Here is a 14,358-nt window from a genome sequence, read left to right on the forward strand (position 1 = left end):
TTGTTAGATTGGAATGGATGAGTAACAGATTGCTTAGAAATTATATATGTGTGTAAAAGGATTTCTTATGGATGTGCAATTTCAGCTTGAATAACATAATCATGGCCACCCAAACACAATTACCGTATTCGACGTAATAAGCGCCCCGCTCTAATAAGCGCCCATATTTGCTAATATATTGAATAGCTAGTGAACAATCCCCTTCCGATAGATCAATGTACACAAGACTTATTTATTCGTGTGTAATACGCACTCGTGTGTTATATGCACCCTTAATTATGGGCAATTAATTTCTGGAAAAAATATCTGTCGTGTATAATACGCACAGACTTTTCTTTTGTATCATTTCAGGCTGTTAGCATAAACCACGAAATTTACAATCTTTCAACTCTGTATTTTTCTCATGAAAATTATATTCTAATAAAGGCCCCCTATTTCTAATTTTGAGAGCGCCCTGGGCGCTTATTACGTCGAATACGGTATAAAGTGTTTGGCAGTAACATGGGAACTGGGGATTTTGTGTACCACAGCGTTCACTGGACCATGACCTAGTTCATACACCTACGCCTCCAGCTCGTGGTTTAAAACAAGGGACATATAAAATACCATGTACCACGAGTGATCCTGCTACAACGATATTGTCTTACCGACATGTATTATTATGACATTGTAATTAAATTTTAAAAATTCAAAATAGAAAACAGCTGTCCGAATGAGCGGATGTTGCGTTTGCTGTGTCACTGACTTTCACTGAATTGGAAGAAGCGTGGGCCTTTTTGCACCGAGGCAGGGTATAAGGGATGTATTCTGCCTCTCAGAAATCCACATGCAGTCTGTCTTACTCGTGGCGGGGTATAAAGGATTCATTATCCTGCCTTAAAAATTATATTTTCCACCAAGGTGGAATATACATAGTATTTTATCAAGATCATGTGGACCAATCAGATCTATCATTCTGACGTGGAGATATGATAATGTGATTTATCAAGTGAAGCTCAGGTGTAATTCTCATTATCTCGGAGGAATGGGTGCCATGGTCATTTTCGTTGCCAAATTTGTTGTGCAGGGTTGCGTCATTTAGGCGCAAGCGTCATTTTTTATCAAGGGTTCCAACAGATGGGCCCTGATTTTTATTCTTGGTTTGTCAGCATTATATCCATGCTTTTGGGCTTCATCCACTACAAGGCTGGCATGATCAGCTTCATCATCACTGCACACATGGCAACAAATTCAGGATACATCTTGAAAAACAAGAATAAACCTGAATTGTCGTCATTATTTTTAATGTTATTTCCCACCTACCAATCAGGATTTGAAACATAATATCTGTAAACGAAGAAATGAACATTGTGTAGCCTTAGAGATAGGGAAACATGTCTAATGTGATGTATCGGGTTATATTCTGAATTAGATAGGGTCTCAATGTGATGTATCGGGTTATATTCTAAACCAGACAGGGTCTCAATGAGATGTATCGGGTTAAATTCTGAATTAGACAGGGTCTCAATGTGATGTATCGGGTTATATTCTAAACTAGACAGGGTCACAATGTGATGTATCAGGTTATATTCTGAACTAGACAGGGTCTCAATGTGATGTATCAGGTTATATTCTAAACTAGACAGGGTCACAATGTGATGTATTGGGTAATATTCTAAACTAGACTGGGTCACAATGTGATGCATCAGGTTATATTCCAAATTAGACAGGGTCTCAATGTGATGTATCAGGTTATATTCTAAACTAGACAGGGTCACAATGTGATGTATTGGGTTATATTCTGAACTAGACAGGGTCACAGTGTGATGTATCGGGTTATATTCTAATCTAGACAGGGTCACAGGGTCACCACATATCATGTGTTTGTAGCTGAAAAGTTTCTCTATACATTACCTGTCTGTTTGTCTAGCAGAGATTTTGAAGGCGATCTGGGTGGCGATGGAAATGTCGTCTGCTCTGGTTGCGGCGTGGCATGTGGAGCAGGAAGCTTTGTCTGCTGTGGTTCATTTGTGTCTGAATCTTCAGGTCTGGCTTCATCACCAACACTTGCAACAGTCGACACCACAGTCGGAGTGGCACCATCTGCAGTTTTGGGAACGGCATCCTCCTTAGAAGCAGTGTCATCTGCCTTGGGGGTGGGGTCCTTGCTTCCCCGGGGAGTTTCTTCCTGCACAATAAGCTCCCCCTCACTCTCCGACTCCAACTCCGAGGATGAGCCGGAGGAGTTGCTGCTGTCACTGCTGGAGTCCACACTGGACGACCCGGAGTCTGCTGTAAAGTGTACAGAGTGTTACAAGACGGACATGGTGCTCTCAGGACAACTGGTCACATAACTCACGCAACTTACAGCATCCTGGGAGAAAGGAATTCTTTACATCTACCTGCACTGGAGGCTGAATCAGCTTCAGAACACAGTTAGGAATATACACTTGAATGACTGTGGCCTTCATCCAAACCAAGTAATTTTCCAACAGAATACTTTAACTGCTAGACTATCCCCCCCAACCTCATTCATCAGCATGTCAGTCAGTGAACACTGTCACTGGGATATCAAACTAGTGTACCCATCATTGCAGAACAACAGTCTGCTAAGTACAGCATTAAAATCACCCTTTCACTCCCAGTACCATATAATCCTTCATATTTGATCCACCTCCATGGTTTAGTGGAAGAGTGTCTGCATGGAGAATGGAAGGTTGGGGGTTTGATCCCCACATGCGTCATACCAAAAGACGTTAAGATGGTACTTGTTGTTACCCTGCCTGGCGCTAAGGGGTTAAAAGAGGATGGGTTGGCTTAGAGGCAGTATACTGTGTCTTTGTGGGGTATTCATGTTAAACTGTGGCAAGGTACTTCATTTGGTGAGCTCTATAAAATCAGCTTTAGTCTGGACAAGAATAAGCAGCCACACATGCATGCACACACACACGCTGCTGTATAAGTACAATAATCTTGAACGTGACGTTAAACTCACCCATCTCAAATTTGGTCCGATTTGGTCACCTTAATAATATACCATACCTTAACTGTGACTTGATTATAGAGTAACCATACCTTATTTGACATTCAGCAGCATAAATATCACATTACACTACATGTATCTTTCTTGAAGGACAAGAATATGTTCCATCCACTGTATAAGGTACATAAGATGAAATCATGTTTGCATACAAATCTCTGTTTTCTGTATTTTGTTACAAGTAAAAGATGCTTAACACCACAAAGAACAGACAAATCTGTACAATGACATTTAGTAATTGGCAATTAACATGCATGCACATAGACAACTATAGCTACAGAAAAAATGACAAGATCAAAGAAAAGATCTGTCAAAAAGTACAAAAACAAAGCAAAAACAAATATCATCTTCTATTATAAAACTGTAGCCCCTGTCTTCACATCTAAGGTGTCAAAGCCTTACCAGATTTCTTCCCATCACCATCAGCAGAGTCCTTCCTCTCACTTCTATCAGCAGCAGCCATGAGACTTTCCCTGTCCATGTCAGGAGGGACAGCTGGCGCCATTATTGCCGCCGCCGCCACGATAGTGCTGGACAGGACAGCCTGTCTCTCACTCACTACAGTATTGCCCTTGTTAGCGTTCTGCTGTACGTCCTTGTCATTGGCAGAGTCAGCTGGTGCTGCAGCACCTTCTACAGGGATGGGGCTCGTCACTGGTTTACTCGGGTATTTATCTTGACTAGATTTATCTGATTCCTCATCACTTAAGGTTTGACTCCTGTCTTCTTCTTTCCTTGTTGGGAATGGTGTGATTGGCCGGGCTGATCTTTCGCTTTCAGATCCTGAGCCAGAACTAGAACTGAAACTTTCTGAGTCCTCTACCTGATTGGAAATGGCTTCGGGCTTAGTTTTCTGTGCTGGAGTTCTTTCCTTGACAGGGCTTGATTTTGAGTCATCAGTTTCAGAATCAGATGATGAGTAAGAACTGGAGTCCTCTGAGGAACTGCTGGACTCTCTGACACTCTCAGACTCTCCCCCTCGAGTAGCTGTGGATTCTGGTTCAGACCTAGCAGAGTCCATCATGGGAGGGAGAGTTATCTGTTTCGAGACCAAGGATTCCTCTTCTAGTGTCTCCTTCCTCGGTTCTTCTTCCCCCTCCTTGCTAAGTGATAATTTACTGTTTTCTTCTTTCATCTCCTCTTCCTTCCTCTCCTCTTTCTCCTCCTGAATCAGTGTCTCTGCTACGGGAGACTTGGGTCGTTCTGGCAAACTAGTTGGCCTACTCTCAGTATCAGAAGCTGAGGATGAGGAAGTAGAACTCTTGTAAGAGTATGATCCATCACTCATCATGTTAGCCTCTGCAATACGAGATGGTGCTCGATCTGCCTCAGAAACAACCCCCAAAGCTTTGGTTGGAGTAACTAATCTACTCTCAGTCACTACTCTGGGGGTACTTTTCTCTGACGGCGTTGAGGAGGACGAGGAGGAGTAAGAAGATTCTGATGATGAGTAATCACCATCTCGGTCCTCTTCCCGTCCTGGAGGTTTCAACTGTGGCACTGGAGGAGAGGATCTGTTGTTTGCAGCAGCATCCTTAACCTGGACTACCTCAGGTTTAGCAGTGTCCTCTTTCTGAGACACTGTAAAGAATAACGTCCTTGCTTTACTGGACCTTTCATCAATATTCTTAGAGGCTTCCCTTGGGGCATCTAATGAAGAAATTACAAAATGAGCCTAACTATTAATTTCTACTTTGTCTAATGAAGTTTTGAAGTTCAACATGCAAAGCATCTACATATAGGTAATGCAAAAACAGGTAATATAAGATACAGGTAATGCATGTAAGACATAGGTAATGCACGATACAGGTAATGCAAGATACAGGTAACAGAACAAACAGGTAATGCATATACGATACAGGTAATGCAAGATACAGATAATGCATGCAAGATACAGGTAATGCAAGATACAGATAATGCATGCAAGATACAGGTAATGCAAGACACAGGTAAGGCATGCAAGATATACGTAATGCAAGATACAGGTAAGGCATGCAAGATACAGGCAATGCAAGATACAGGTAATGCAAGATACAGGTAATGCCAGATACAGATAATGCATGCAAGATACCGGTAAGTCATGCAAAATACAGGCAATGCAAGATACAGCTAATGCAAGATAGGGCATGCAAGATACAGGTAATGCCAGATACAGGTAAGGCATGCAAGAGATAATGCATGTAAGATACAGGTAATGCAAGATACAGGTAATGCCAGATGCAGGTAAGGCATGCAAGATACAGATAATGCAAGATACAAGTACCGGTAAGGCATGCAAGATACGGGTAATGCAAGATACAGGTAAGGCATGCAAGATACAGGGAATGCAAGATACATGTAAGGCATGCAAGATACAGGCAATGCAAGATACAGGTAATGCCAGATACAGGTAAGGCATGCAAGATACAGGCAATGCAAGATACAGGTAATGCAAGATACAGGTAAGGCATGCAAGATACAGGTAATGCAAGATACAGGTAAGGCATGCAAGATACAGGCAATGCAAGATACAGGTAAGGCATGCTAGATACAGGTAATGCAAGATACAGGTGAGGCATGCAAGATACAGGTAATGCAAGATACAGGTAAGGCATGCAAGATAAAGGCAATGCAAGATACAGGTAAGGCATGCAAGATACAGGTAATGCAAGATACAGGTAAGGCATGCAAGATACAGGCAATGCAAGATACAGGTAAGGCATGCAAGATACAGGCAATGCAAGATACAGATATTGCATGCAAGATACAGGTAATGCAAGATACAGGTGAGGCATGCAAGATACAGGCAATGCAAGATACAGGTAAGGCATGCAAGATACAGGTGAGGCATGCAAGATACAGGTAATGCAAGATACAGGTAAGGCATGCAAAATACAGGTAATGCAAGATACAGGTAAGGCATGCAAGATACAGGCAATGCAAGATACAGGTAAGGCATGCAAGATACAGGCAATGCAAGATACAGGTAAGGCATGCAAGATACAGGTAATGCCAGATACAGGTAATGAAAGATACAGGTAAGGCATGCAAGATACAGGTAATGCAAGATACAGGTAAGGCATGCAAGATACAGGTGAGGCATGCAAAATACAGGTAATGCAAGATACAGGTAAGGCATGCAAGATACAGGCAATGCAAGATACAGGTAAGGCATGCAAGATACAGGCAATGCAAGATACAGGTAAGGCATGCAAGATACAGGTAATGCCAGATACAGGTAATGAAAGATACAGGTAAGGCATGCAAGATACAGGTAATGCAAGATACAGGTAAGGCATGCAAGATACAGGTGAGGCATGCAAGATACAGGTAATGCAAGATACAGGTAAGGCATGCAAAATACAGGTAATGCAAGATACAGGTAAGGCATGCAAGATACAGGCAATGCAAGATACAGGTAAGGCATGCAAGATACAGGCAATGCAAGATACAGGTAAGGCATGCAAGATACAGGTAATGCCAGATACAGGTAATGAAAGATACAGGTAAGGCATGCAAGATACAGGTAATGCAAGATACAGGTAAGGCATGCAAGATACAGGTAATGCAAGATGCAGGATATGCAAGGTACAGGTAATGAAAGATACAGGTAAGGCATGCAAGATACAGGTAATGTAAGATATAGGTAATGCCAGATACAGGTAAGGCATGCAAGATACAGGTAATGCAAGATACAGGTAAGGCATGCAAGATACAGGTAAGGCATGCAAGATACAGGTAATGTAAGATATAGGTAAGGCATGCAAGATACAGGCAATGCAAGATACAGGTAAGGCATGCAAGATACAGGTAATGCAAGATACAGGTAAGGCATGCAAGATAAAGGCAATGCAAGATACAGGTAAGGCATGCAAGATACATGTAATACAAGATACAGGTAAGGCATGCAAGATACAGGCAATGCAAGATACAGGCAATGCAAGATACAGGCAATGCAAGATACAGGTAAGGCATGCAAGATACAGGTAATACTAGATACAGGTAAGACATGCAAGATACAGGTAATGCCAGATACAGGTAAGGCATGCAAGATACAGGTAATGAAAGATACAGGTAAGGCATGCAAGATACAGGTAATGCAAGATACAGGTAATGAAAGATACAGGTAAGGCATGCAAGATACAGGTAATGCAAGGTACAGGTAATGAAAGATACAGGTAAGGCATGCAAGATACAAGTAATGCAAGATACAGGTAATGCCAGATACAGGTAAGGCATGCAAGATACAGGTAATGTAAGATACAGGTAATACATGCAAGATGCAGGTAATGCAAGATACAGGTAAGGCATGCAAGATACAGGTAATGCATGCAAGATACAGGCAATGCAAGATACAGGTAAGGCATGCAAGATACAGGTAATACAAGATACAGGTAAGGCATGCAAGATACAGGTAATGCAAGATACAGGTAAGGCATGCAAAATACAGGTAATGCAAGATACAGGTAAGGCATGCAAGATACAGGTTATACAAGATACAGGTTATGCAAGATACAGGTAAGGCATGCAAGATACAGGCAATGCAAGATACAGGTAAGGCATGCAAGATACAGGCAATGCAAGATACAGGTAAGGCATGCAAGATACAGGTAATGCAAGATACAGGTAAGGCATGCAAGATACAGGTAATGCAAGATACAGGTAATGTCAGATACAGGTAAGACATGCAATATACAGGTAATGCAAGATACAGGTAAGGCATGCAAGATACAGGTAATGAAAGATACAGGTAATGAAAGATACAGGTAAGGCATGCAAGATACAGGTAATGAAAGATACAGGTCATGCGGAAGTCAGATAATGCAACATGCACATATTCAGTTACTTGAAAATAGAATAAATACCAGTGTACTTTATTGGAATTGAAAGCAGAGTGATAGAAACTGCAATTACAGGCAACTGGCTTGATCAGAATGGTTTTTTTCAAGTATGGCATATTTACATTTTGTTTGATACAGATGGAAGATGTTACCACATTATGCAAGAACATTTCCCCCACAACTGATATAGTGTGCATGACGCTGACAGAAGGTATGCATGCTACATGTGCTACATACATACAGCTGTAGGGCTGAGGGGCTGAAGGGCCCCTGTAGGGGTGCTTGAGAAAGGGGAAGAGTTTGAGGTAGCTCGGGTTGGTTGTATGGAGTAGTACCTCATGCCCACTAAGAATTATGGGGAGGAAAATCCTATTTCATGTGGTCAAAAGGTCACAGTTGAGAGAAAAGCATAGAACAGACAAATAACATGAAGAGTATGGACAAGAAGAATGTGCAGGATTGTTCTAGACCAAGATGGACCCACCTGATTTCTTCTCAACCACAATCGTTTTGTCTTTCTTGCCATCTAAATCTTCCTCCTCTGATGAGTATCCCTCAACCTAAACAACAAATGTGGGATTCAAACCTATGTGCTCTGTGCTACCTCACTTCCCTAAACAACAAATGCGGGATTCAAACCTATGTCCTCTGTGCTACCTCACTTCCCTAAACAACAAATGTGGGATTCAAACCTATGTCCTCTGTGCTACCTCACTTCCCTAAACAACAAATGCGGGATTCAAACCTATGCCCGTCGCTATATAAGTGCAATCATCTTGGACGCGACGTTAAACCCCATTTCACCTCACCTAAACAACAAATGCGGGATTCAAACCTATGTCCGCTGTGCTACCTCAATTCCCAACGGGAACATGGGTACAACAGGGGGGAAAGAAAACTTGGATCATTACTTCTTTCAGAATCATAAAACTGCTGTCTCTTTCTATAAATGATAAATTCTTTAATTCATAGCAAGTTTCCTCACCTCAGGTACACGACATGTTCCCGTCACATTTGAGGGGACAGAGACTTTAGATTTGTTACTGAGTGAGTGAACATTTGTGAGTGAGTAGGTTAGGCAAATATCACTTTTAACAATGGACAGTGGGGCAGGCTAGAGGTTAAAGTTTGCTCGTCACGAAGTCCCGGGTTTGATTCTCCAATTGGGAACAATGTGTGAACCCCATTTGTGTTGTTCCTGACTGTGATATTGTTGGATATTGCTAAAAGGCATCATAACCACTCACTTAAAACACTGTTTTGGTTATCTCATAATATGCAACCCGTTACCAATGTCATTGAGTCTGGTAATAATCTACAGAAAGGTATAAGGATAAACGTCAAGTCTGAACTTGTGACACTGTTGAATTTGACCTTGACCCATACTGACCTTTCTCACCGTGTCGTCTTCAAAATCCCCCACCACATCAGGATTTGCAGATTTTTCAGCTGAAACAAATGCATTCTTTTCATCTTCTTTCTCATCGTCCGCAAAGTCAGCGGCAAGTCCTCTTATCTGACGTTTGTCCTCATCTGGTTCCTCAGCAATTGGCTTCTCGGTTACGTCCTGTTTGTTCCCTTTGTTGTCCCAGTCCTTGTGGTAGAGCACTGCAGTGACAAGATCACATGATGAATACAGCCGATAAACATCATAAGAAGAATATAACAACACATGCATTCTTGTATGATCACAACCCAAGAACATTTACCGGTAATAAGAAATAGTAAACAGTGAAACCATGTTAATCTGAACTTCTTCAACTGAATATAACCAAATGGAACTTCAGGATGGCAGCTGAATCCTTTAATGGCACTCTGGTCAAATATCAGCACTCCGCTTATCTCAATCTATGGAGAGCTATATATATCCTACTCAAAATGAAATAAAGGACACCCAATTCTTTTATACGTCATTAATTTCCTCAAAGGAGGGGGACACGGGTGGACACGGGTGTGCAGAGTTGCGTCCCTTAGGCACGCCAGAAACCTATGATTGTTGGTTCGAATCCCGGTTCACCCCGATTATGTTTCTAGGTTTGTCAGCACCATACCTGTGTACATACGTCTGAGACCTGCATCACTTCGGGCTTTCCTCCCACATTAAGCTGACACGCAGCGATATAACTGGAATACTGTTAAAAGCGGCGTTAAACCCAACTCACTCATAGGAGGGATTAAAAATGCAATCATATGCTGGATTTGATGGGATAGATTTTAATTTTGTGATATATTCTAATGCAAGTTTTAATTAGCTACATGTATAGTCAAATGAAACATTGGGTGTTCTTTAACTTCTTTTGCGTAATATATTTTCAATAGTCCCTGGAACATCAATGAACAAGGTTACAGATCACAAATAGTTCATGTTTAGGGTCATTTCTTCATCTCCGACTCCACAACACAAGTAGAACTCACACTGGAACTCTACTTTCTGTGTGATGCACAATCAAGAATGTTGCCAGTGTAATCTAGCATGGTTAAACAGTAGTACATGCAGTTGTATGTCTGCCAGGGATGTATAACAGCTGTGCATATTACACCCACCTTCCTTCACTCCCACCTCTGTCCTTGTCACCAGTCACCTCTTACAACACAAATTTGACAAGGTGTATTTAATCCATATAAATTGTGTTTCCATGGCAACTGGTAAACCTGTGAAACATTTCATCCCTATCTGGTCTCAATGAGTATGCACGAGAAGAGATGAATGGAACCCGTTCCATAAAGAGACTTAGCGCTAAGATCGTAACCTGAACATTGACATAAGACAGTCACAGTGCTAAGATCACTTCAGTCCAATCACAACTACGTCTCTTACTAATGTCCATGTATTGTGATCCTGTATTTAATGTATTAAGCACCTATGGTGCCATCCGTATATCGCCATCTATAAAGTGACCTCGTATAAGGTGACCCCCCCCCGTACAAGCCTTCAAAATCGAAGCTAATGTGTAACCCCGTCTGTAAAGCGAATCGGAATGAAGCCCGTCACCAGCTCATACACCATAATCCCTACATTTGCAATAGAAACGTGTTTATCTTCCAGAGAAAACATTACATCGGTTTCCTTCAGCGAATTCAGTAAAACAAACAGATCATAACAATTAAACTTGGTCAATACAAAAAAAGTTAACAAGCGGTCACTTGTCACCAACTTTGTTTTTTCAGGTTTACAAGCTTTTGTATACTTCATATAACATAAATGGTATATAAACTGCAGGAAAGAAATTTGTTATATAATGGACTGTGTTATCAATTTGAAAAACCAATCCAATAAATATGCAAATGATGTCACCTTGAAGGAACTACTTGGAAACTTCATACATCAATGCAATGTCTGTTTGATCACTAAAATATCATCTGAAGTTCCCAGTAAGTTTAGAAAGGGGTTCCCAATATGATGATGTTTCCGTTGACAAACATGGCTTTAAATCATTCGGCACTATATGATAAATGGGGCATTTCACTCAAATAATGTATTCATACGCCATTTCAAATACACTTCACTGAGTTAAAATACATTTTAATCATTTTATGAGTGACATTACATGACAAAGAGATTACTACCCTTGTGTGTTTCCATAATCATAAATATCATAATATTGGAGATAAAAATGTACATTCTGCCCACAAAATAATACAATTTACATTCCTTACATATGACAAAGAAACACACTCGGCTAATAATCTCTGTATCTCCATGTGAAGGACACTTGAGATATTGTTCCATCACAGAGGAGCTATGTGGAGCATGGATTTTGCTAACCAATGATCTTGGCTAGGTCTAAATAAATATAACATTGTGCAGCTCAATATGGGTTTTATTATAGTTGTCACATAAAAGTTGTTTGTAGTTGTTGGTTCACTGTGTTCAGTGTCGGTTGTTACCATACGCTCAGCAGTATGTATGAGAAGGCAACGGCCAGAGGTTACATACAATACCTCTAATCAAGTATTTGTTGAATAGTGGACAGTTCCTTCTGTGTTCTATTTGTGTAGTTTGCATTATTTTTCTAATTCACCAAGGACAGATCAGTCTGACAAAATAAGCTTAAAGATATGTTTTTTTCTGTTTGTGTTTTTGGCTCCGGTCTTTCAAACTTATAAAATTAAAAACTGTTAAAGTTTCGTCTTAGATGCCATACCAGATGTAAGATCTCGGACCCATTGCACAAGGAGATCTTAGCGCTAAGGTGACTATAACTCGCATACTTTAACATAGGCTAACGATCATCGTAGCATTGAAATCTCTTTGTCACCTCGCTTGACAAAGTCTTGCTGTATCTTGAACTGTTCCACTGTTTCTTCTAGCAGCTTTGTATTTGCAGGAATCGTGCAAGAATGGTCCTGATAGTGCACTGTCCATGTATATCTTCAGTACAATTAAAACACATGTGCACAAACAATGCATGTTCCTCTGTTTGCAAGTGGGTCAAGTTTGTATCTACATTATACTTCTCATGATGTTTTTGGAATTTTGTCTACACATTGTTTTTTCTCTCATTGAAATCCGATCTAAGTTCTCGCTGCCACTAAACAAAGACCCGAGGACATCCCATTACAGGTCACATCAGAATGCCTTTTCACGAACTAAAATACTGACAAGAAATCAACATCAGCCATTTAGAAAGCAGCTTTCTCGAACTTTATGGCACTCGTTTCAACCTGGCGAATTCCATTTTAGATTATGCTTGAAAAATAAGTTGACAATGTTCTCGATTAAAATTTTAAAAACTGAACAAACAAACATTCCAGAATGTGATGTATGGTTGAGATTGTATGGCAGTGCTTCCGACGTACTGTGCAACGCCTCCTCGTTCATACGTTTATCCCAAGGAAGCGAGCGGTAGACGATAATTTTGACGGAATCAGTCGTACTGGCTGTAACTGTCATTCGATATCGAGGTTGCATGATTAGAAAACACATTCCGACTGTCACTTTCATGATCTGGTAAGCGACGCTTTGACTGGTCAGATGAAAGGTCGTTCTGACGTGACCCTTAATGGGATGTCCTCAGATCTTTGTTTAGCGATAGCAAGAACTAAGATCTAATTTTAATGAGATTGATTTGAAGGCAATTTACAAATGACATGGCCATATGTGGATCGGGGTACAGTCATTCAGGGGTACATATGTGGGGGGTCGTACAGGAGACCTGCGCTATTGTGGGAGGTGACTGTACTTTAATCTTGAGTACATCTATTTACACCCAGTTAGTATATCATTAAACCTGACTCAGATGCCTGGTATTATCCACCCTTAATTAGTAATCCCTAGATGACCTTGAAGGGTCAGCATTGGAACCCATTCTAGCCACCATAGCAAGTGGTTTCAAAGACAAATCTCTGTGGCATAACCTTCTTCTCATAACAACAACTCGCAAAGAATTTTTAATGTTAAAATCACAGCTCAAAATAAATCTGATAGATCTGTAGTTATATGTCAAAATGTTTTCAGCTATGGCATTAGGTAAGGGTGAATTTGTTTCAATAACAATAACCATTACAAACTGCTGAACTTTCTCAAGAGAAAACAAATAACTCGTTACTTCATGGCAAAATTAGTTTATTTCAACATTCATATAAGTTAAGTGTATTTGTACAATAACAAACAAATAAATATATGGTAATATACAAGCAGAAAGTTATTAAAATATAATAAGGGGATGTTTCAGACCAGTACCTTGGAATTAAAGTTGTGACACTTAATCTCTCTACATGTTATAGTCATGTTTCAGATTTACCACATTTACAGAAAGGATACTGTCATTTCATAAAAAGAGGAATACCCCCTGTAAGCAGTCATGTTTTGTATTCAAAATAAGAGTATTGATAATAATATAAATGTGAAAAAACAACTATAATAAATATGACAAGCTGCAACTTGTCCAGTTATACAATTTCTGTAACAAATGCCTTGTAAAGAGTACTTGTATTTCACCAATAAGATTACCAATAAAGATAAAAAAGGTTAAGTTTGAAGACATTCGTGACCAACTTGTTATTCTGGGACAAGCCAAATAGCGACTCATGCCCCTCTCATGGCCATTCTTGTGACTAGCTAAAAGAAATGTCAACTCGTTGTGTCATGATAAATGTATATTTGCCCCATATATCATTTACGTTCCAAATGGTATTGGTGACACATCAGGACTTACAGTACTATAGTGTATGATTGAACAAATTAAACTGTATCTGTGGTATATTTTTAAATGCAAAAATTATTCCTGACGGATTATTTGACCTTTCCTACACGCATTCTGATTGGTTTGTATTTTCACACATAACATTTATCGATAGGGGGACGAGTCTTCTTGCAAGTTACAGAAAGGGGCGAGTGGTGACGAATGAATTGGAAGCATCTTCCCAAGGAAAGGGAGTTACCTGACTATAAAAGTCAAACTACTCTGGAATTATGGAGTTATATTTTGGCTGGACTAATGAGTCTATGTATAGTCCAATCAAAATGGTGTAACGAAATCGACACATGGTTCGTAAACAACATGATGATTTTGGTCA

General features: G+C 40.2%; 1 protein-coding gene across 1 annotated transcript in view; it reads right to left on the bottom strand.

Moving 5' to 3' along the window:
• Positions 1 to 14,358, bottom strand: part of LOC139476116 (glutamate-rich protein 3-like) — a 53,043-nt gene that overhangs the window by 10,749 nt on the left and 27,936 nt on the right. The window contains exons 12-15 of the mRNA XM_071259383.1: positions 9,230 to 9,447; positions 8,324 to 8,399; positions 3,422 to 4,669; positions 1,894 to 2,271 (exon numbers count right to left, since the gene is read on the bottom strand). Coding sequence (XP_071115484.1) covers positions 1,894 to 2,271; positions 3,422 to 4,669; positions 8,324 to 8,399; positions 9,230 to 9,447 — 1,920 coding nt within the window. The remainder of the gene's footprint in view (positions 1 to 1,893; positions 2,272 to 3,421; positions 4,670 to 8,323; positions 8,400 to 9,229; positions 9,448 to 14,358) is intronic.

Source organism: Haliotis cracherodii, unplaced genomic scaffold, assembly GCF_022045235.1.
Source record: "Haliotis cracherodii isolate W230 unplaced genomic scaffold, xgHalCrac1.p SCAF_1, whole genome shotgun sequence".
NCBI classification, from domain to species: domain Eukaryota; kingdom Metazoa; phylum Mollusca; class Gastropoda; order Lepetellida; family Haliotidae; genus Haliotis; species Haliotis cracherodii.